At 41.7% G+C, this 24,048-nt stretch overlaps 1 protein-coding gene across 2 annotated transcripts in view; it reads right to left on the bottom strand.

Annotated features, from left to right (window-relative positions):
- The window catches only part of Tnr (tenascin R), a 435,141-nt gene that overhangs the window by 13,353 nt on the left and 397,740 nt on the right, over window positions 1-24,048 (bottom strand). For both annotated transcript variants that reach the window (XM_045150475.1, XM_045150482.1), the window contains exons 17-20: window positions 23,756-23,886; window positions 22,694-22,826; window positions 8,410-8,561; window positions 6,903-6,999 (exon numbers count right to left, since the gene is read on the bottom strand). In XM_045150475.1, coding sequence (XP_045006410.1) covers window positions 6,903-6,999; window positions 8,410-8,561; window positions 22,694-22,826; window positions 23,756-23,886 — 513 coding nt within the window. The remainder of the gene's footprint in view (window positions 1-6,902; window positions 7,000-8,409; window positions 8,562-22,693; window positions 22,827-23,755; window positions 23,887-24,048) is intronic.

Below are 24,048 nucleotides of genomic sequence, written 5' to 3'. Positions count from 1 at the left end.
TGAGAGAGAAGAGACTGAGAGAAAGAATGGGTGTGCCAGGGCTTCTAGCCACTGCAAATGAACACCAGATATGTCATCATGTACATCTGGCTTACCTGAGTCCTGAATCGAACCTGGGTCCTTTGGCTTTGTAGGCAAGGACCTTAACTGCTAAGTCATCTCTCCAGTCTTGTTCTCACTTTTTTATTAGAGAAGTTTCATTTTGTGTGTGACTGTTAGGAAGACTGAAGGCTATTCAGGGCTATGACAAAAAGTGTCAGTTGAGTGCTCAGCACAGGCCGAGACATCTTTATTATATCTGCCAGGGCTCAGGAAACATTGCGGAGGAGGTGGCAGAAAAAAATATTAGCATTGCTCTCACCACTGGCCAGAGAAACTTCTGTTTGGAGATGGTTATCAACCCTGGAACGTCTCAAAATTCACTACAGTGCTAAAACAAGATGGCATTGAGAGCTTAGAGCTAAATGAGACATCTCTATCATGTATTCCAAGGCTCAGGGAACATTGTGGAAGAGGGCAGGGAAAGAATGTAAGAGCCAGAGGGTTAGGAATAGTACTTTAGTACCCTATCCTTCAGACATGAAGTGACTGGAGCATCTAGGACCTCACAGTGGGTATCACTATCTTCACAAGACTTGCACATATTGACACAGATGACTGAGGAGGTTTCAATGTAAAATGTATCCCATAGGGTCATGTGTTTGTGATTAAGCCTTATGCTTGGTACCTACACAGTGGAATTTGGGAAAGTTGTGGAGTCTATAGGAGGTAAAACCTTGCTGAAGGAGGAGTGTCACTGAGGGCAGGCTTTGGAGAGACATAGCTCAGCCCAAGCCTAGTGCATAGACTACATTCTTCTTGCTGCGTTAACAGATGTGACACCCAGCTGTCTGGTATGCTTTTCTTGATGAAACTTCTCCTCGACGCTGTAAAGAGAAATAAACCCTTTCCACCTATGAGCTGTTTCTGGACAGGTGAGAAAAAAAGGAAAGCACTTGCAGTACACAGCCTTAGGTTGCTGGGATGAACTTCCAGACCAGACACACTTTATGGGAGGAATGGCATTTATTTGGAGCTTACAGATCCAGGGGAAGTTCCAGAATGGCAGAAGAAGTTGGCCCCCTTTTCAGAGATCCAAGCAGAGAGAAAAACCAAAAGCAACCACACCAGCACAGGCAAGCACACACCAGGAACTCCAGGTACTTTGCACACCTTTAGACTGGAATTCCAAATCTACCCCCACACCTTAGGGCTGGACCCTAGGGTCTGCCCAGTGACACCTCCTCCAGCAAGGTGGCTGCAGATCTAAATTGTAAGCTTTAATAAAATCCTGAATATACTGGGGGGCATCCATTCAAACTACCACACCACTACAATGATGGAGGTTGGCCAAAACAATGAGACTTCAAACTAGAATAAAGACTACTTGGGAAGAGGAGTTCAGTGGAGTAGGAGTGAAGAAGTGGGGGAACGACTAATGGGAGGAGATTATGATCAAATTATAGTATACTCATGTATTAAAAAATCTCAATTAAAAATTTAAAGCATGAAGAAAGAGGCATTGCACAGGTGTGATTCCTTTAGCGTAACTGGTAGGAAGAAAGAGCTAGGAACATGGGTCAGAGGAGTTCAGAGCGTCCCAGATAGCCGATTCCGCTAACACTTCCTAGTAGCCAAAAGAGGCAGCTCCATCCACGTCTCATTATATTGTCCTTCCTTCTGTCCACTTCCAGGCATCCTGGGACTCTCAGAGCCAGATCAGAGAATACAGCTTCTCTTGGACTGACAATGACTCCATTCACGCATCCCCCACATTCAGTAGAAGCCACACTTCACACTTTAATCTTTCTGTGGGCTAGGGGTGCACTGCACTACAGTTTCTCCTCGTGCAGGGCAGTGGCTGCAAACACAGCTGCCACTCGATGACATGAGCACAAGGATATTCTGCAAGGCTGATGCTTGGAGGTTAGGTGTGTTAAACACACTTTTAACTGAACAATATTTCCAATTTAGGATGCATTGACCAGGATGTAACTCATTAGGAGTTGAGAGACAAGTGTATTGTTTCCTGCTTCTTAACTCTACTTCCTTTCTGTGTAATCACCTGCTACGTCTTATACTGGTGCCTCTATCCTGGTCTTTCTGACACCCACTCACGTGCCCTTCCTTTGGCCTCTAAGCATCTCAGGCTTTGGTCTATCAGATTCTTGTAAGGTACAAAAACTTGTAAGTCAGCACCTACATCCCCCTTGGTGATATTTTCTCATATCTATTTTCTTTGATTTTTGATGTGTCTGCCCATACTTTCAACCATTGATCTTGTGTTGCTGCCAATCTCTGACTCTTTCTGTGTTCTATGCACCTAGTGAAACTGGATCCTCTTACATTGCTGCGACATCTTTCTGTCTGACTGTACCATGATTTAAAATTAAAAAAAAAATTGTGCCTGCCCTGGACGTGTGCAGTTGCAGTGGTTGCTGGTGATGTTATGCGTGGATGACCTTAACTGGACCCACCAGCTGCTAGAAGTGTGTGCCACCAACTCACGGCTGCCTCTTTGATGGATAATTTCCCTAGACCAAATAGGGGTCACTTCTTCCTTCCCTTCCCCTTTACCTTGGGGCATACTCTGGCAAATGGGTGATGTGGGATGAGAAAGCCTGGCCTCCTGGCCCAGTGGGTACCAACTCTGAGGAGTAAGTCATGCCCAAGAGCTTCTCTTGGAATCCTATTGAAATAAGTCAGGGCACAGTTGTATAGTTTTCCTGGTTCAGTCCTGCTTCTTTCAATCCTATTCTCATAGAAGTCACTTGAACACTAGCGAACCACTTGAGCAAGAATCCCTGGGGATGGGGAGATGGCTCAGTGGATAAAGTACTTGTTGCACAAAAAATGAAGACCTGAGTTCAGATTCCCAGCACTCATGAAAATGTTGGGTGAGTATGCTAGCTCACTCGTAATCCCAGAACCCAGGAGGCAAACACAGTGGATCCCTGGGGAAAGTAGGGTAGCTAGATTAGGCCAATCAACAAGTTCTGGGTGCTAGTGAGAGGTCCTGTCTCAGTACATAGAGTGGATATCATGAATCGAGGAAAACATCTGTCAACCAGCCTCTGGCATTCATATACATCTGCATACACATGCCTGTGCATCCACATATGTGCAAATGCACAGTATTGCATATACACATGTACGCACACCACATATGTACACATGCACATAAAGAAAGTAAAAAAAAAAAAAATCCCTGTTTCAAGACCTGTTTCTCGAGAACCCAACTGAGAACATAAACTGTGGGTCACGGAGTTACTAAGCCTAGTGTATTGCTGTCTAACTATCACCAGGTCTGGCATTAAGAAGCCCTCATGTGACAGATAATATTTACTGTCAGCTTGACTGGATTTATAATCACCCAGGAAGTGAGCCTCTGGGTGTGTCTTTGAGGGCATTTCCAGAGAGGTGTAAGTAAGCAAGAAAGACCCACCCAGGGTGTGGGCAGCACCATCCTGTGGGCTGGAGTCCTGGACTGAATGTGAAGGAGAAAGTGGGCTGAGCACCAGCATTCATCTGCTCTGCCGCCTGACTGCAGGTGAAATGTGGCCCATTTGTCTCACACTCCGCACCTCGTGAATTCCCCTCCACGATGGACTGTACCCGCAGACTGTGAGCCAAAACAAGCCCTTCCTTTCTTCCTTAAATTGCTTTTTTCATAGCAATGAGAAAAGTAACTAATACACCCCACACTCCTTCTTCCTTACATAATCGAGATGCCTTTCCTCAACTTTCATGTTCCATAAAGTGCCTTCATTCAACCTACTTAACCTCATTTTCTTTTTTTCCCACCTTGCTCATTTCCTCTGCTTGGAAGGGTTTCCTTCCTATTCCTAGTTTGCATGCGTCAGAAGGCTTCCTGCCTTCCATTTTTCATGTTTCCTCCTCTCCTCACCTCTCCTGATCATCCCTCAGTGTCTCTACTGTGAATCTGCTCTCTTCATTTCTTTGATACCCATGGCTTTCTTGTAGTAGTAGCTCATGGGTCAGGAAGGGGTGGTTCCCAGTGTAGGATGGCATCTCTAAGGTATTAAATGACTTTGAACAAATAGGAAGAAAAGAATTTTCAAATTCTATTTCAACTTTTCTTAACAAATCGACAAAACCTGACCTTGACATAACCTTGCCTCCCAGTCTCACTTTTCTTCTAGTACTGTTTGGTTTGCTGAATGCCTCTCATTGTCTCCCTCCACCTTTAAGAGCAGCAGCAGCAGAAGCAATAGGCTTTGTTTTACTGGATGTAATGCTCATTTAATAATATTCATATTGCCTTCATTTCACTGATGTGCTTTAAATGAGGAGGCTTTTTACTTTTGAAGTATCCTTTTGTTTATGGCACATGACAAGTATCTTTCCAGTTTAGCAATGGATAAAGCTTTTTATAAAACTACATTTAATTAAATAGAAAGTAATAGATAAAAAAATCTAAGTGCCTGGTAGCTTATATATTTTACAAATATGACAAAAATTGAGAAGCTGGCATAGGATGGCTTAGGTTTGGGAAGTCTGTCTGCTTACAGGCACACTGACTCAGGTATATCATGGTCTGCTTACAGATATATATATATTGTCATGTATATTACCCTTGTCTCCAAAACTGAAGCTGTTTTAAAAATTCACACATTTTCTTACTTGTTTGACTTCTATCTCAGTGTAATTTCTACCTTGCATTTTACTGCATACATTGGAAACCACAGATTTGGTTACCTTACAGGTATTCAATCAATTCTCATCATTGATTGATATCTATACTTGATGCACCTATTATATCTAGGGGTTATTAGGCAGTGGTATTAAAAGATAAATGATGAGATCCAAGCCACCAAAGAAACGTATATAATATAGTTATGACAAAGTAAAATGAATACTATGGTTTGGGATACAAAAGAGAGCATGTGGCAATAAGTGAGAAAAATGGTCAGAAAAATCTTTGTGGAGGAAGAGCTGTTTAGCTGGGTATTTGAATATATATGGGTTGACACATAGGGGGAAGAGACAAAGAAAGTGTTTCTTGCAAGGAGAAACCTCCAAGTTTGGATATGTGATGGGAAGGTGGGAGGGAGATCAAGTGAGGTGCTTAGCAAGCTTCAGAGGCCACATAGGGAGTCTTGTACCCTGGCCAAGAAATTTGGCCTTACCTAGTGGTATGGGGAGCCACTGAAAGGCTTCTACCATGGGTGTTACTCTGTGCAAATTTGGGGTGTGTATTACTTTTCTAGTTGCTGTGAAAAAAATACCTGACAAAAATAATATGAAATAAAAGAGCTGTGGGGGGGGGGAGTCATGGAGGCAGGAATATGAGGCAACTATTCACATTGTATCTGCAGTCAGGAAGGAGAGAGAGAGAGGAGGGAGAGCTGATTGTTCATAGATATTCATCTTTCTTTCTTTTTTTTTTTTTTCCGAAGTAGGGTATCACTCTAGCTTAGGCTGATCTGGAATTCACTATGCAGACTCAGGGTGGCCTTGAACTCTTGGAGATGCTCCTACCTCTGCCTCCCTAGTACTGGGATTAAAGGTGTGTGTCACCACACCTGGCTCTCTTTTTTAATATAGTCTGGAATTCCAGCACATGGAATAGTGCTGCTCACAGTTAGCATAGATCTCCCCATCACAATTAACGCAATTTGGAAACTCCCTCACAGACATGCCCAGAGATCTCTATCCTAGACAAACCTAGAGCCAATCAAATTGACCATTGAGATTAACCGTGACAGGGTGTAAAGACCATTCTATTGGCATGCAGACAATGGAGTGACCATGGTGGTAAGAAACTCAGTTAGAAGGTTGTGTCTGAGCACCTAGGGGAAGATGGTGAAGTTTAAACAAGAAGGTAGCATGGTGGCTGGGGAGATGGCTCAGCAGGGTTAATTGTGCAAGTCTGAATTATGATCTACAGAACCCACATAAACCTGGACCCAGTAGTGAAGGTGTTTGCAATCTGGGTGTGTCTATGGCTAGATGAGAGGTAGACATGGGAGAATTCTTGCAAGCTTGCAGGCCAGCTAGTTTGGTGTATACAGTGGTAAACAACAAGAGATCCTACCTAGAGGTAGAAGGCTAGGATTGACACCAGAGCTTGTCCTCTGACCTCTGTAAACATACTGTAGTATGTATGCATCTGTTCTCATACACATGGACACACGCAATGATAAAAAGAAAGAAGGTAGCAAGGAAGGCTGAGAAGAGAATACAGGTATGCAACATGATCTTTTGCTTTTCTCTCTGCTTCCCTTTATTAAGCACTATGAAAAGCTCAGCAAGAAGGAGATACAGACAGTCATACTTTGACAGCTTTATGGCGTCAGCTGCCTGATCTGGGAGGGTGTTTACCTGCCCACACATGTCTAAACTTCCATCTGAATTGCCTGCTGTGCTAGTCCTCAAGGAAATTGCCAACGTCTTCTAACACCCCTCTCATCTTTTCCAAGTCAGACAGTAACACTGTCCCAGGAACCAAGCAGAGTGCCTAGCCTCATTTCTCTCCCGACCTACAGGCTGGCTGGCTGGTTGCCTGGCTTCTGAGAAAGGGTGAGCCTGCCTATTGCTCCCTATACCCTCTTCCCTGCCTGGAAGCTCACTACCTTTGTAGTTGCCTCGTGTCAAGATCCATCAGCATAAGAGACTATTAATGAGGATGGAGAGAGACAGACCAAAGAGGAAAACATCACAATCAGATAAAAACAGATCAATAGTGGAACCAAACAGAGCAAGAGGCACTAAAAGCAATTCATGAGCTGTCAACTTCTCCATGGACACAGATTTCTGATAATCCCAGACAGACACAGAAGGGAGAGAGATGGACAAAAAGCCAGAGCAGCATGCCCAGGAAAAAGCAAAAGGTAGGTTACCTAGCCAAAACTCATCCTCCAGGTTCCCAAAGCCAACACGATAATCAGCCCATTTCCGGAAAAAATCAGTTTGGCCATTTTGCCGCCTCTGGAACACCTGTGAAGAGAAAAGGGGGGTAGGAGGGAATGAAGTGATGCTGGCATGCCTATGGCTAGATGAGAGGTGGAAACAGGAGAAATCCGGCAAGCTCACAGGAAAAGTGTAATGAACAAAATAGACATGACTGGGTTCTGTATTGGCAGCAACAAAAAGCCATGGATTGGGACCATTTCAGAATGGAGCCTGGCAGTCACAGAGCAGTTTTTGCGAGGGATGCTCTGAGCCCTCCTCTTGAAGTACTGAGGCCCCACATGAATACACCGGATCTGATGTTGACACTAATTTGCACCCTTACAGAAAGGATTCTGGATGTATATTGAGCTCTGAATAGTCAGGGGGATTAGGCTTGCTTCTCAAATTAATCATTTTGCACCACAGAGAGCAGTAGGAAGCATTTCTCACTAAAGAAACGGGACCAACTTCAAATCATCTAGTCGCTGTCATTATCGTGTTGCAGGCAAAGCAACTGCATATCATTCACTTTCCAAGTTGTTTAAGTGCTAATTTCATTTAACCTCCAATACATCAGCCTCAGCTCCAATTTCCAATTATGTCTTAAGAAGGAGGCACAAATATGTCAGAAACACAAAAGAAAATGTCTCCCAAGAGTAGCTGTGATGAGCACAGCCACCATTTAACTCTTCAAAAACTACCCATCTTGCACCATGAAACACCCCAGCACCATGTGTTCGCAGTGCCCAGAGGTGTATGCACCAGGTATGCACTGGAGGGTAGAGGACTGGGTTTCAGCCATTCTCCTGGTCTGCTTTGGGGTTAGGCTGCAGGAACTCTCCCATATGCACAGGGGTCTCCTCTGAGCAGCCATGGGTGTTTGTGATGCTGCACTCCTGCTCTGTGTATGGCCCTATAGGCTTGGAAGAAGAGTGGTGTCAGGGAGTGGTACCTCTGGCTCAAACACTGTTGTCCTCTGAAGGCTGCAATGGCTCCAGGGAAGAACTAGGGACCAAGGGAAGGATAAGGAAAGGGATATCCTTCATAACTAGAGGTGGCCATCTACGCTCTGCCCCTGGTCTGATCCTCCAGACAGAACCCTCTAAGAGGGGAAACCTAGCCCTCTCACCATGGGAGGCTCCTGTGCTTCTGTAGGGTCTGAAACTCTCTTGTCTTTCCCCAAAAGCCTTGGAAGAAAGAGCAGTAAGGAAGATAGCCACGCTGGAGCCCTACTTTGAGTCAGGCTACTGTAGCTTCATATGGACATTCCTGCCCCTGCCTGACTGTTGGAGGAGGACCCGGAAGGAAGTAGACACCCCCAAGATACACATGCTGGGGGTGAGTGCATGAAAGGACTGCCCAAAGATTGATGAAGGTCAGATTGGCAGATGCTGAGGTAGGAGACTAGAACCCCAAGGATGTGTGCACTCAGGGAGAGCATCTGTGAGTACTTACAATCCAGCCACCACCATCTGTGGTCATGTCACAATACACTTGCAACTTCTGACTTAGCTCCCCATTGAGGAAGATGGTGTAAACCCCACTCAGAGTGTCTCCATTCATCAAATGCTGAGCACAGTCTTGAGGATGAGAGAACATCCTGCCCCCTGTACAAGAAAAGAAGCAATTTTCAGAAAAGATCCTCTCTCACTATGCACAAGAGTCTCTTGGATCAGAAACATTTTAGAGGGCTTCATAGTCACTACCTCTTCAAGAGCTGTAAAAAAAACAACTATGAATCTAAACAGTTTGTGGGGATGGGAACTCCACATTATTTTACACTCCATCTCTTGAACTTATGCTGGCTTTACCAGAGAGCAGATAGCAGTTGTATGAGATCTGAGAACCAAAGAGCTGGGCTCATGGTCTGGTTTCTCTACTTACTAGTCTGCATTCCTTACATTCCTTTCTCAGTCAGATGGAGATAATAAGGATTCCCCTTGCAGAGTGAAGTGTTAATGCCACTGATGATGGACCAGACCAATGAGTCACTCCAAGGTCCATCTTCCAAAAGGGTGAGAGGTATCTGAGGAAAGCCTTACATTTGCAGAGCAACCATTCAGGAGTGCTCAAGCAACTCCAGCATCAGCATGAAGATGGATATCTATTCCCTGTACAAAACAATCTCCTGATTATACTAAACAATCAAACAGCCATGCTTTACAGTTCAGTTTAAGTTTAAGGAGAGGGCAAGGGAAGTAAATTGCAGCTCATCTTTCAGAGAGAACAGTCCAATTTGTAGAACAATATCCAATTAGCTGAAAGAGAAGCTTAAATCATATGTCTTGAAGAGCTTTGCTTTGAGACAAGTTTTAGTGCTCAGCAGGCAAGCCGTGAAGCAGAGTCCACCACAGGGGCTATCCTGGACCTTAAGGACTGAGCGAGCATATTAAAGGCACAGCTTCCTGTGTGAGGAATGGTGGTCAGGGTGCTCTGTAAATATAATGATCTTCTCGTTCCATGGAGATACAGTTCTGTGTCCTTGAACTGTGGCCACCATGTAGAAAGGCTGCAGGGGGACCTCATGTGTCAGCTGCTGTATTGCTCCTAGTGGCAGAGCTCACACACTGCAGGTGTGACAACCAGCTACTTGGAGAGGCAGAAGGTGGCTCATGTCACATGAGGAAGGTGAGTCATAGTAACCTCACTGAAAGCCCCCTGTGTTACGATAGAGTTTTGTAGGCTTCATGCAAGGTCTTCATGGAGAAGTGTTAAGTCCCAGTCCAAGGATTATCCTTTAGCTTGCTGTCACAACTCTGTCACGGTGGCTTGGAACAAAGATACTGCCTACCTCAGGCATGGCCACACCAGGGAATGACAATATTTCTCTACAGAACTTGAACTTTACAAGGTATATTTGTACTTCAGTTTAATTCTTGGGAGAAGATTAGAGGAACGTAGGTTGTTAATAGATCTGAGACTTATTTTTACAAGGGAAACTGCTCAGAAAGACCACATGACTTAACCAGGTTGTTTGAATTCAAATTTTCAGACCACCAAGTCTAGTGTTCTTTGCAGTCTATGAAAGCAGAGATAAGATGAACATGGTGGCTAATGATGTGAGTTTGAGATCCACCTGGGTTATAGAGTGAGTTCTGAGTCAGCCTGGGCTATAGTGAGTCCCTACCTCAAAAGCAAGAAAAAACAGTAAATGTAACTTGTGCATAGTTTGCTGGAGGTCTACATATATCTAAAGATTCAAAGATTTGTATTGATCTTACAAGAATATACAACTCACAATGTTAAAATTTACCACAAGTCTCTATGTTCATATTAAGCCATTTCTTCTCAGAACCGTTTTCCTTAGTAGATTCAGAAAAGCTATTAACTTTTGTTTCCAGAATGTCATAGAGCTTTGTAAAGGTCCTGGATCCCACCTGTTACTAAGGGCTAGTTTCATTTCAGGGGACAGGTGTGAGTGGCTCAGGCTCATGCTTACGCAGCTTTGGGAACATGGGTCTTACGTCCAGGCTTCTGGGATATTTTTGACTTGGTTTCTGGAGCAACCAGCACATCCCCTTTTCTTTCGCCTATCTTCTCTCTGCCTGTGTTTCTCAGTTTAGATTAGTGCATGATGTTCTTGGTCTTTAGCTCACTCCTACCTTATGTACTAACTCTTTCTCCTAAAGGAGGCTTTCTTTGTTTAGTCAGCTACACCTCCTAAAGGATACAGAGCCCTGCATTTCTTCTCAATGCCCTTTTAAAATTTCCCCTCAAACCTCCACACACAACAGCCTTATTCAAATACACACATAAAATCAAACCAACCTCACAATAGAAAAATAAATAACTGGTATAAGCTTTTTCACACTGATAATGATTAAGATTTATGCACAGATACTTTAAGAAAATTCAAACATATTATTAGTTGCTTTAAAGTTACACCTAACACAAACAAAGGTAGTAAATTGAAATGACTTGCCCTGGAGAAGAGGAATTTTAATTATCCGAGTGACTGTCATAAAAGAGGCATTCACTTATTTTGAAGTTGGAAAATATGAATGACATCCACTTAGGGAATAAGTGTTACCTAAGGGGCACCCAAAGGTTAGAAAGGATCGAAGTTTCTGGTGGTGTCTTTCCTTCTGAGCTCCTGTGGAGACACTTGCCAGGTGTGTGTGTGTAGCTGATGCATAGTTGCTGGGTACACTTGCCTTACCCTTGACAAATGGCTAGGCAATCTGGTTCTTTATAGACTCATTTACTGTAATTTAGACTGTGAATTTGTGAATTTGTGGAGAGACAATCAACAAGCACTTGGCATTTACGGACTGCAGGAAAAGAAACCTGAGATTTTCAAATCCTGGGAACTTAGAAAAGATGCAACACTTCCCATGAAACCTCCCTCGATCCAGCTCCAGCCTTCAACACAGCCAAACATTTACCTCCAACTCACTAGTCCTTGATCAATTTATTATTCTCTTTCACCCAAGAAAACAAAGCAGAGGTTTACTAAGAGTTTTCAAGTCAGGAACTTTACCAAAACACAGAATCTTGTGTTCCATCCCAGATTTACTAAATCTGAATTGTTCAGTGATTGATTCAGGGAGTCGGTGTCTTGCCAATGCTTCTCAGGAGAGTGTAGAGACCAGTGAGACGTGAATCCCACTAGTGTCAGACATTTTCCTATTCTTCAAGAGATTAAGATGTGGAATAATAAAATAGACAGTAATTCCAAGGCTCTGTGGTCTGGTCTTTCTGTCTAGATCCATATGACTAGTGGATAATTGATTGACTACACTTTCTGCCTCTGTCTGTCTCTCTTTTGCTCTTACTCTCCCCTGTCTATCATTCTCCCTTTCACTCTCATTCTCCATTCTCTATTTTTTTTTTTCCCAGCAAGTATGTCTTTAGTGCTCCAAGATTCACTTTAGTTGGGTTGGAAAAGAGAGGGAATATTTGGCCTTGAGTTTAAGGTTTGTGTTTCGGTCTGTACCATCACTGTGTAACTTTGTGGATTATGGGATGTTGGCTTAGCTAACAACTGAAAACACTCTAATGCTCATCCTGCTGGCTCAGTGTGCACACAGTAGACTTTATACATTTGCCAATATTGTCAGGGAAGATTTCAGTTATTCCTAGCTGTCAGGGTGCCATAGAACTTAATGTTATCAGAAACTCGCCCATAACCGTAAAATATGATCATCCCGATAGTTGTTTTGAAAGGTAAAATTTTAGGAACAAGAGCATAACCTGAAAGCTTTCTTCTCTTGGGTGTAATAACCTAAGCCAGGCTTAGTAAAGCAGTACTTGTTATGTTTTATCAAGCACAAGCTAGAGCAATTACAGAGTTGAAAGGAAGACAACACCAAGTGATGGGCATGGAAGTGTCTCATGCTTAAGTGTTCCTAGATGTAATTGTGAGATCCACAAGCCCAGTATATTCACCAGAAGAATTTATCTCAGACATTGGTTTGTGTTGGGCATCAGAGACTGAATCCTGAGTGGAGTACAGCTAGCTTTCTGTGTGACACAGTGGGTAATCAGATGCGCCCCCCCCACCCCCATCAGCTGGGAATAGAAGAAGAGACTTTCTCTGTCCATGCCTTGCCCTTGTTTTGTGTCCTTGGGTTTGGTCTTTATAATGGTCAGATTTAATAATTCTGGAAGCGTCTGCTCAATGCCCATTCTAATGGCCACAGCATCAGGACAGAAGCTATGATGTCAGTATGCTCCTCTTAGAATGGCCTCAGCAACTTTCTCAGTAAATGTAGAAGCAAGTTGGTATCCCACAGAACCGTGGGTGACCTCTTTTGTCTACCAGACTTTGATTTTCCCTCAGAAGTGGGTTTGTAGTTAGCTTTCAGCTGGGCCTCTACCCCATTAAAATTAAGGTCTCACTTATACAGAATAGCTGGTGAGACTGTTGGGTGCCACTTGAGTTTGTGGGTAAGGAAGGCAATACTATTAGATCAGCTTCTATAAACCAAATTCACAGCCTCAGTCTTTTCAGAGGATCTTTCAATTCATTTCCCAGCTTATCATCTTATGATTCATTCAACAAACATGGAAAGTAGTTCTTGAGTTTTAAATATGGGACTAAAACATGGGAATATACAGGAGAAAAGACACTATCTCCCTTTCAACTGTCTTATATTCTGGTGGAAGAAGGAAATACAATCTCAAGCTCTAAGTGTCTAAGATAGAGATAAATATAGGTTGGAAGCAAAATATCTAAGTGAGTATGTAATGAAGCTGGTCACCAATAAAGGAGGAATGAGAAGTGAAGTTCTGGGAAGAAGTGCCTGCAAAGCCAAAGGGCCCAGGTTTGATTCCCCAGTACCCATGTAAAGCCAGATGCACAAGGTGCATGCCTCTGGATTTCATTTGCAGAAGCTAGAGGCCCTCACATTGCCATTCTTTCTTTCTTTATCCTCTCTCTTTCAAATAAATAAATATTTTAAAAACTATGACAAACCACAGACACATGATAACAATTATCTGATGCAGAATTATTAGAACAGAATTGTAACATGCAAACTTCATTTACAGAGATAAGGGAAGATATTAACACCATGAGAAAGAACAATAAATCAAACACTCAGGTAGAAATGTTAGGTGTAGATAACATAGTTTAAATAAAAAAATAAACAAAGGATGTATGTAAAATGTAAATAAATGAGTTGGAAGATATGGTTGAATATGGTTTAAGAGATAAAATAAATAATAAGGAGAAAAAGTGAAGAAAAGGCACAGTTTTAGAGTATAGTACATATATTCTGACACGTATTTAATAGAAGTCCCAAAAAGAAACCTAAATGAACAAAAACAATAACAACAAAAAGAGGAAATGCCTATAAAAGAAATAAAAATAGACATGTAAGAAGTAAAGATATAGCACCTAGAACCACAGTTATGTGCTATACCTTTAATTTATAGGCACATAGAATGTGAAATTGGATGTAAAGAGATGAGTGAATTTTAAGACAGAATGAAAATTAGGACTATGAAATGGAAGGAAAATATTCTAAAATGTTCTAAAAGAAAACACTGATCACTCATAGAGGAAAATTCAATTTACATCAGACTTCTTGAAGGTAATGCTACATTTGAGAAGAAAATAAAAAAATTAAATGATAGAAAGAAATATTTGTATCAATAATTTATATCTGCTCAGTTTATAATGAAATATAAGGGGATAATTAAAAATTTGCCTTAGGACTGGAGAGATTGCTTAGTGGTTAAAGAACTTACCTGCAAAGCCTAAGCAGTCAGGTTTGATTCTTCAGTGCTCACAGCCCACATAAAGCCAGATGCACAAAGTGGCACATGCATCTGGAATTCCTTTGCAGTGGCTGGGGTGGAAAGATGGCTTAGTAGCTAAGGCCTTTTGCAGTGGCTGGCGGATCTGGGAGTGCCTATTCTCCCTCTGTCTGTCTTTCTTTGCTTGAAAATAAATAAATATATATTTTTTAAATATTGCCTTACAAAATCAGCTATTGTGAATCCAAAGTGAGTACTAAAATAAGCAGAGTGAGTAACAAGTTCTGGAGCTACAAAAAGCAAGAGTAATTACTTTAGAAAGGTGACTTATTTTTGCTTCAAATAAAAGTCTGTAATCAAAGAACAACAAAAGAAAGGCTTGATTATAGCAACCCTGAGCCCAACTGTAGACAGGGTTAGTTTGGGTGGAAGTGAAGGGCATGGAGACCGAGGCATCTAGAAGGGCATGCTCAAGTGCTGGGTCATTATTTTTAAAAATACTGGAATGATCAGTTGTGACATAGTGGGGAAACATGAATGCACACCTTTGATCCAATAGCTGATTCTCTGAAAATATTAACAAAATACATATATTATTGGCAAGTCCTACTAAGAAGTAGAAAAATTGAGCCAAGCATGGTGGCACACACCTATAATCCCAGTACTCCGCAAGCTAAGGAGGGAGGATTGCAAGTTTGAGGCCAGCCTGAGCTACACAGTGAGGCTCTGTCTCCCCAAACCGAAAATAATAACAAAAAAGTGGCAGATGATTGAAATCTGGCCAGTTATTTTTTAATGAAGATAATGAAACATGGATTTTAAAACCTAATGAAATATATACAAGAACAATGCACAGGTCAATTTAGTCTGTGATCATAAATGTAAAATGTCTAAACAGAGAAGATCACCAGAGCTAAGAGTACATTAAAAATTCATATTCAGGTGATGTTTCTTCAAGCTTAGTAAATAAATGTATAAAAAGCTATCAATGCAAGTCATCTCATTAGTAGATTAAAAGATAAAAATCATAATTAAATTTTATCACTTGAGAAAATTTATTGCAAATTCAACTTTATCATTTGTTATATTTCTTGCAAAAATTCTTAACTTGGAATAGAAGAAAATACCATAGCTTCGTAAGTGTTTTATACCCTAAATTTGGGCAAATAATGATTTTTGTTTGCTTAAGTTTAGGCAATGATATATACCCTTTATTTTTGAGAAATATTACAGTGTTTTTATCTTATTGAGGTTTAATAAATGAAGAGCTAGCAAAGACTATGTAGCCAAAAGTATTTTTTTTTAATTGTTGTTGTTTGTTTTGTTTTTCAAGGTAGGGTCTCACTCTAGCCTAGGCTGATCTGGGATTCACTATGTAATCTCAGGGTGGCCTTGCACTCACGGTGATCCTCCTACCTCGCCTCCCAAATGCTGGGATTAAAGGTGTGTTTTACCACAGCCAGGGGGTGGTGACAGAGAGGTGGTGTGGGAGGAAATGAATAGGTGTACCAGGGCCTCCAATCATTGCAAACAAACTTCAAAACTTCATATGCATGCACCACTTCATGCATCTGGTTTTACATGAGTACTGAGGAATCAAACTCTGTTAGGCTTTATGGACAAGTGCCTTAACTGCTGGCCATCTCTCCAGCCCAAACCTAAAGGGTTTTTGTATTTTTTTTATAAGAAAAAAAAAGAGAAAGAATTGGCATGCCAGGGCCTTCAGCCACTGTAATTGAACTCCCGACACATGCACCGTCTTCTGTGCTTGCATCACATTGTGTTTCTGGCTTATGTGGGATCTGGGTCTAACAAGGGTCCTCAGATTTCACAGACAAGCGCCTTAATCACTCTCCAGCCCCCAAACCTAAAGTTCTAATTGCATTTTGTTTAAGAACAATTCAAAGTAAACTAATGTCACTCTCACTAACACAGATCTGGAAGTCCTAGTCAGTATGACAAAGAAAGAAACATGAATATGATATATAAAGATTGAAAGTATAGAAATTGTCTTTATATGTAAATTATACAAAACATTTGCCTAAAATATTAAATAGAAATAATAGATAATTAGTTAGACTCAGCAGGATTGCTACAGATCAATATATAAAAATCAATACTATTTTTCTACATCAGCAACAACCAACTGGAAAATATTTTTAATTAGATAAAAGTCACAAATCTATAAAAATTATAAAATGTCCAGAGGTTAACCAAGAACATAAGAAGTGCTATCAGGAAAAAAAAATTAGTTCTGTGACAGAACATAGGAAAGATTTGAAAAAAGGAAGATACATCCTATGCATTTAAAATAGATGACAGTATTTTAAACCTGTTAATTCCAAGTTAACCTGTAAATACATTGCAATTCCAATCTAAATTTCACTTGGAGAACTTTACACTTAAGTTTGGAAAATTCAGATGATAACTATGGAAAATATCAAATAGGTAAGTCAACCTTGAAAGAGAAATTTGAGGAAACTTGTTCTACCACATATCAATATGTTAAGGTTACCTATAGTTATAAACATACAATGTAGTGTTTGAAAAAACAGATGACTAGAACATGGAGTTAAACCGGAAATTCAGAGTTTAGAGATAGATTCATGTTCATATATGAATGTAATATACAATAGAGTACTGCTAATCAATGGGGAACAGAGGGACTATTTAGGGCATGATGTTGGTAAAATTGGTTCACTATCGAAAGAAAAATGAAACTATATCCTTACCTAATGCCACATACAAAAAGGTATAATCATAAATCTAGAAAGTGAACAAAGAGAATATTGAAAAATAGTTTTTGTTTTATTGGTTGGATAAAGACTTCAGCAGCTTACATAATACTAGCTAATATGATTAGGAATACTGATAGAACGATTGACAAATGATATGAACAGGTGATTTATAATTAAAAGAAAGCTAAAAGGTTAACATACATGAAAAGGCACTTAACTCAAATTCATTATTACTTAAAGGAATTAATCTAGAACAATGAGATATCAATTATACCTATAGGAATAAAAATATAGAAGAAGGACTGGTTGGAAAGGAGTTCAGGGAAAGGAAGAAAAAAGAAGGAAAACAGTAAAAGGGCCTGGGAGAGGATTATGAGCAAATTATATGATGTTCAAGAATGAAAACTGTTAATTAAGAAAAATAAAATTAGATTTTAAAAGAGCCTTATGGATGTACAGCCAGAGTAAGTAGTTAGTTAAACCATATAAGCAAATACCTTATACCTAGCAATTCTTTTTCTGGGCACATAACCCATTAACTCACTGATCTAGAAGTGACAATTTGAAGGTGTTTCCTGTAGCATCATTTGGGGTTGGAGAGGGTTGGGAATGTTGGAGACAGTCTGAATTCTGTCTCTGAGAGTGTAGCGGTAAGCATGATGAGTACACAACACAGCATTTTTCAACTGGGTAGCAGCAAAAGATTCTAAGAACACAAATGAGTAAAAGTGCCCAAACATGGAAATTGTCAGTTATGTAATCCAAAACCATTTATATACATTTCAGAATTCATACTCAAAACAACATATTAAGAATACATTTTTCAGGGCTGGAGAGATGGCTTAGCGGTTAAGTGCTTGCCTGTGAAGCCTAAGGACCCCGGTTCGAGGCTTGATTCCCCAGGACCCATGTTAGCCAGATGCACAAGGGGGCACATGCATCTGGAGTTCATTTGCAGTGTCTAGAGGCCCTGGTGCACCCAACCCTCCACCCCCCCCCACTCACACTCTCTCTCTCCATCTGCCTTTTTCTCTCTCTGTCACTCTCAAATAAATAAATAAAAATGAACAACAACAACTAAAAGAATACATTTTTCAGTCTTGAGAGATGACTTAGCAGTTAAGGTGTTTGCCTGTGAAGCTAAGGAACAAAGTTCGATTCCCCAGTACTCACATAAGCCAGATGCACAAGGTGGTTCTTTGCAGTGGCTGCCGACCCTGTCTTACCCATTCTCTCTCTCTGCCTCTCAGATAAGTAAATAAATAAAATATTTTCTTAAAAGAATGCATTTTTCAAAAATGAAACAAAAGGCTACTCACTGGACACATTGGAATTGTGTATGAGAGGTGGAAGAAGAGAGGTAAAAAGAGATGAGTGTGCACAGAGACCTTGTTGGAGAATAACGCTGGTGACAGGCAATGCATGGGAAGTATGAGTAATTCGAACTTTTGATCTGACACTCACACTTCTATTCATCTTTGACCTGCATGTCCTCCTTCGTTCTCTACAAACAGACCTCCAAGAAATGAGGAGCCTCCCTTGAGAGGCTCAAGGAAGCAAAACCTCAGGCTCCTTCTAAGGAGTAGAGCAGAGGCGGGTGTGGTGTACAGAGGATTTGGGGAGTACGAACGGGTTGCTCACTAGGCTTTCCTTGTCGGCTTAAATTCTGATACTATGTACATTTCCAGGATTATCCCAGAGTCCAGAGTTTGCTGATTTTCACAACTTCAAAAACTAGAGTTTGTGTTATAGGAGACTCCAGTTTTTTGAAAAGCTTTACAAAACAGCCCAGCTTGGATGGGGGCATAGCAGGGACTGGAGCAAAAGTAATTTTTAAACACACACACCCCTCCTCGTTACCCATCTCTGGCTACCTCTGCAAATAGTTGTCTTCACTTAACCTCAAGGTCAAGGCAAGCCATTTAATAGTGTTCACTATCTCTGAGAATAGGCTTTAGCAAGAGCTTCGTTTGCTTCTTTTTAGCATTAAAAGAGACAATGAAACCTGCCTCTCTGAAGATTGTTTCCCCAAGTCCCTGTGGCTCTGCAGGGAATATTTGTTTCCTCATTTAAATTCATGTCTCTAAAAGACAAGTAGACCTTGGATGAAATTTCAGGCGACAGTAAATTATAAATAATGTATCCATAGTTTTTTCTTTTCCATACTACTTGTAGTTAATTCCCCCCAGAGTCTTCTGCAAACACCAGAGATGAGAAGATAGGAAGCTATTAACATGATGAAAAGATTGAAACGGGTTTATGTTCTGTGTCATGAACACAAGAAAACACATTTTTATCAAAGGAGGATTTTGAGGTTTTGAGGCCACCTCTTTTCTGTCATCATCATCATTATTATTGTGGTTGTTGTTATTATTGACCTCTCTTTTTTTTTTTCCCAGACCATTAGGTACATATCTGCTTGAATAAATCTCTTAGTCCACCCAGTGCAGGCATCTGTTGGCGGATGGAGGCCACTTTGGAACCAAACTTTGAACTCTATTGTTCATAAGAGAAGGCACAGAAAACACTCAGTATGTTTGGTCCAGAAGATTCTGCTAAGTGGATTATGCAGGTACTGACAGTGAAGTAGGAAAGGATGGTAGCTACTAAAAAGAAGTTAACCTTGAACTCTTATTAGCCCTGAAGTGCCATTGCATAGGCTCCCAGTGTTCTCCAGACTTGCTCAGCAGGGGTAATTCATGCCTGGGGCTCAGACTGGCAGCACTCCAGTCTTACAGCTCACTGAAGATATTCTGTTTTTTCAGATTTGCTGTTTTTCCTTTTTGGTAACATCTTCACATCCATGCCCCACCCCCCCTTAGGAGGCAAATAAATACTGTACTTGCTGGCTACCTAATAAAATTTGCTCTTACCAGAGGTAGAGAAGACAGGGGGAGGGGCTGTTGCAGACAATAAGCATTCACTAATATAATTATATAGTATAATTTATTCAGGGAAATTTACACTCAGATGGCAGATGGAGTCCGAAATTAGGGAACTTTGGGCCTCATAATCTGAAAACTATACCCCTTTGCACCATTCTAGCAAAGGGTATTAAACATCTCCTCCTCCTTCAACTTTATTTTACTAGAGACATCCGCCTCTGCATCTGCAGCTGGGACTTAGCTCTTCCATTCAATCAGCATCTGTTGAACCTGTATATGCTAGTATGTGAAAGACTTTCATATGTATTATTTCTGGCCAAGAATTTCTCCCTCTGCAACCAGTTGTTTCAGCAGGTTCTGATAAATCTCTGAAATAAACCCATTATGGTTTAGTGACTTAAGTGTGAGCTTTCCAGGAAAACTTTACCAAAACTTCCAAACATGCATGTCCCTTTCTTAGATGCCAGGGCATAGTGGTGAGTCCTTGCTGGTAGCTAAAGCTCTATGTGCAGGCAGCTCACTGAGTAGCTACAGTTATACACGTAAGAGTAGGAAATTCGACGCTTTAGTTTTCTGCTTTCTGAATTGATACTGGTAATGTCCAAGAAGCCCAGTATTAAGTAGCTCTTGTAAAAGAACAAACAACATAAATACATCTTAGTAGTCTCCTCCACTGCCCACCAGACAAAGGCCATAAACCTACTCTCTCCTGATTTCCATGTGAGTTGGTCATCCTTGGCTTAACCCTACTGGCTGCATTTGGAATCCCATAGCCAAACTATTGCACATGCCTCAGGCCATTGCATCTAATCTAAGAGAAGGTAGTGATGGGCACAGAAACTGGTGCAATTTTTTCCCTGCCTGGGTCTGAAGAAAGGCACAGTTACAGATATAGAGACTTAAGACATCTACTGCTCACTACTGCTATCTGAAGCATCACCAGGATGGGAATGAAAAACACATACCACACTAAGCATTTTGGGGATAAAATGATTCACTTAACCTAATACATACACAGAAGCCCTGTTTATCCATGTGGCCTCTGTGAGTTTTTTTTGTGGTATAGAAATTCTTGATTCAGTAGAGAACTCACGGGTCTTTAAGTGGTACTTTGGAAAGGAGCTCATAGTGGATCCTTTAATTAACCTGTAAATGTGCAGGGAAGGGCTTGAACCAGAAGCATGTAACACCTTAGTTGTTGTTCTTCTTCTTTTTGATAGGAGGAAAGTTTTTATTTTGGCTTATAGTCTTGAGGGGAAGCTCTATCATGGCAGGGGAAGGTATGACATGAGCAAAGACTGGACATCACCAGTGACACAGAAGGTGGAAAACAACAGGAAGAGGTTTAGTCAAATTCTGGCAAGGGGGAGCTGGCTTTAACAGTCCTAAACCTGCCCCCAGAAACATACCTCCTTCAGCAAGACTCCACCTCCCAAACTGCCACCAGCTGGGGGAATAAGTATTCAGAACACACGAGTTTACAGAGGGATGTCTGATTCCAACCAGCACAGCACTCTCATGATAAGTAATGGAGATCCATCAGAGGGTTAAAAGCAGGGACTGAGGCACTCAGCCATGACATTTAGGAAGAGCTCTCTGAGCACCTTAGTTCTTAATAAGACATACTTGAAACAGCATAATAGACATCAGCTCCAGAAAGGAGATCAAGTGCTCCCAGGTTCCTCTTGAGAAAGTTGCAATGTGGATTCATGGCTTGGTTGTGTGATTGCAGCTTATTTTTATTTTTTAATTAAAATGTTTATTTTCCTGATTAATGTGTTCATTGAAGACACTGTGAAATACTGAAAAGTATTTCAAAGAAAGAAAGGAAAAGGAGACTCATCCATTTTCTCATTACACTACAGTGACAATGTAAAGTATGTGCTAAGTGCACTACTTTGTCATTATGAACGAGCACATTTTGGAGAGGCACCAGAGAGGGCTGGGAGGCTTTCTGTTAGTTTTTTGAGGGACTTGAGGGGCAGGCTTTGGGGCATGAAGAGGAACCCAGTCATCTGATATTGAGAAGGCAGGCAGACCTAGGGGTGAGGGACATGCTTATATTTGCCCCACCAATACATACACTGAGAATGTGGGGCAGGGAAAGACTACAAAGTCTGGGCTTGGCAGTTCTAAATTACCACTGTAGTGAGCTCAAAGAAGTGATAGGGAGAAGTATTAGCTCAGACCCCAGAACTGGACCCTCAATTCCCTCACTTAAAAGCTATGGGAACTTGGATGAGTTGTGTCACCTTTCTGCAGCCCAATTTTTCTTTCCTGGATAACAAAAATCTAGAGATAGCACTCTACAGCACAGAAGCTGTTGTGTGAAGATTAAATTAAATAATATTAGATAATTCATGTACTGCACTTAGGGTGATATTTACCAAGTAGCCAGGATATTCCGTCATCACCACGTGACTCAGTTTCATTGTGTGTGAAGTGAAGACAAAAAGGTCTTCCGTATCAGTTGTTTCAAGGGCTGAGTGAGACTCTGGGGATGTAAAAGTACTGTGTGCATGGCAAAGTAGGGGAGCATTTAGCACTGAGGGTTTACATTTACTACACCAGGCATTCGTTGTTGAGAGGTAGCAGAGGAAGAAGAGAGAGGGGAATACATTTTGGAAAAAAATAACAATCATACAGGAAATCAAAACAAGGAGGACCTTGTTATCTCTTCTTGATGCATTCAGCTGGCCCAGGCGGACTGCAGATTTGGGTTGCAGTTTCCTGTGATGGTTTTAGTAGAGGGGGTTTCCTAGCAAGGCCTTCAGAAAGGGGAAGCGGGTGGAAGGAAGTGGTAACTGAGGTCTTTTGATAGGTTCCTTGCAGGCCAAGTCTCAGCAGAGGCTGCAAAAGAGACAGACAGCATGCAGGGAGAAGAAAGCATCAAAGCGGCTGTAACTCCCTCACCTGTGGTGAAGGCTGCGGAGGTGAGGCTGCTCCGCGAGGCATCCCGAGCAGCCTGCAGGAGCACTGTGTAGTCCGTGTTTTCCGACAGGCCCTCCAAGCGGATCCAGGTGTCCTCTGCATCCACAATCAGCTCCTGCATAGAGCCGGAGGAAGGGAGGTGGGAGGCAGTACAGAGCTTTGCAATATGGCAAGTGGGGAAGAGAAGCCCCCATCTCCTGATCAGCTGTGTCAGCCTGGCTGTCCCCTCCACCCCACATGAAGGAGAAATCATGCCCAGAAGCAGGGAGGATGGCTCTCATGTGAGATGTAGTCCAGCTCCTATCTCACAAATGCACATGGGATCATTGAACCCAGTGGTTTTCAAATTGCACTGGGCTTACTTGAGAGCAGAGGCTGAGGCAGCAGAATCCCGGGCTTCCCTATCACCATCAAACAGACCTGCTCTGCTAATGTCGATCTGTAGATTTGACTTCTGGGGATGACTTTCATTTTTAGAAATGATCCCACTGCAAACAACAAAAGCTCTAGTGGATTGTTTTGACTATTGACCCCAAACCAACATATACCATCTCTTTACTGTAGGATAGATAGATAGATAGATAGATAGATAGATAGATAGATAGATAGATAGATAGATAGAGGCATAAAGCCTGTTAGGCTTGTTATTGGCCTTGTGTTTGTTTGGCCCTGTGAGTGGAAAAAATCTGGAAACACGTGCTTGGAAGTTTCCAGAGTTTTGCATCCTAATATTGAGAACCCCACTACACCCAGGGGAGTTGCAAGGTAGTCGACTCTCTAGAGAGGACTTAGAGGAGAAGATGGTTAGTACTTGGCTTCAGCTCATGCAGAGAGCAGTGACAAAGCCAGGACTTGCCGTTGCCTGGCTTGCAGACCTTGGCTCTCCTCAATAGCAGGCTATGTATCCAGTATCTGAAACCTCACTGGCTACCCGTGAGTTAATTCCTTTCCCATCCTTGTAATTTCTATGGGTCACTCCACTGGTTGGTTTCCATATGGCCTCACATGGGAGGATTAGTTTTCCCCTTTCCAGCTAATGCTTACTTTGCGGCTTCCATCCATGGATTTGTATGTCAAGATGTAGTTTTCAATCTCTGCCCTGGGAGGCTGCCAGGAGATGAGAGCACTCTGTCTGGTAACTTCACTGGCTGTCAGGTTGGCAGGAGGGTCCAGGACTGTAAAGAAGAGAAAAGGCCAGGGTGTCCCCGTCTCTCCAACTCTTCCCTGGTTTACTTCAGGCACAGTGATCTCCTTGCCTACCTCTGCGGTCTCAGGGCTGCTCACATACTGACCACAGTTCTGGCTTGGACAGGAGTATAAAGGGTGCCAGTATCCTT

This window comes from Jaculus jaculus, chromosome 1 (genome assembly GCF_020740685.1).
Source record: "Jaculus jaculus isolate mJacJac1 chromosome 1, mJacJac1.mat.Y.cur, whole genome shotgun sequence".
Taxonomy (NCBI): domain Eukaryota; kingdom Metazoa; phylum Chordata; class Mammalia; order Rodentia; family Dipodidae; genus Jaculus; species Jaculus jaculus.
The sequence above is the reverse complement of the archived record's forward strand: the minus strand, read 5'-3'. Positions and strand labels throughout refer to the sequence as shown.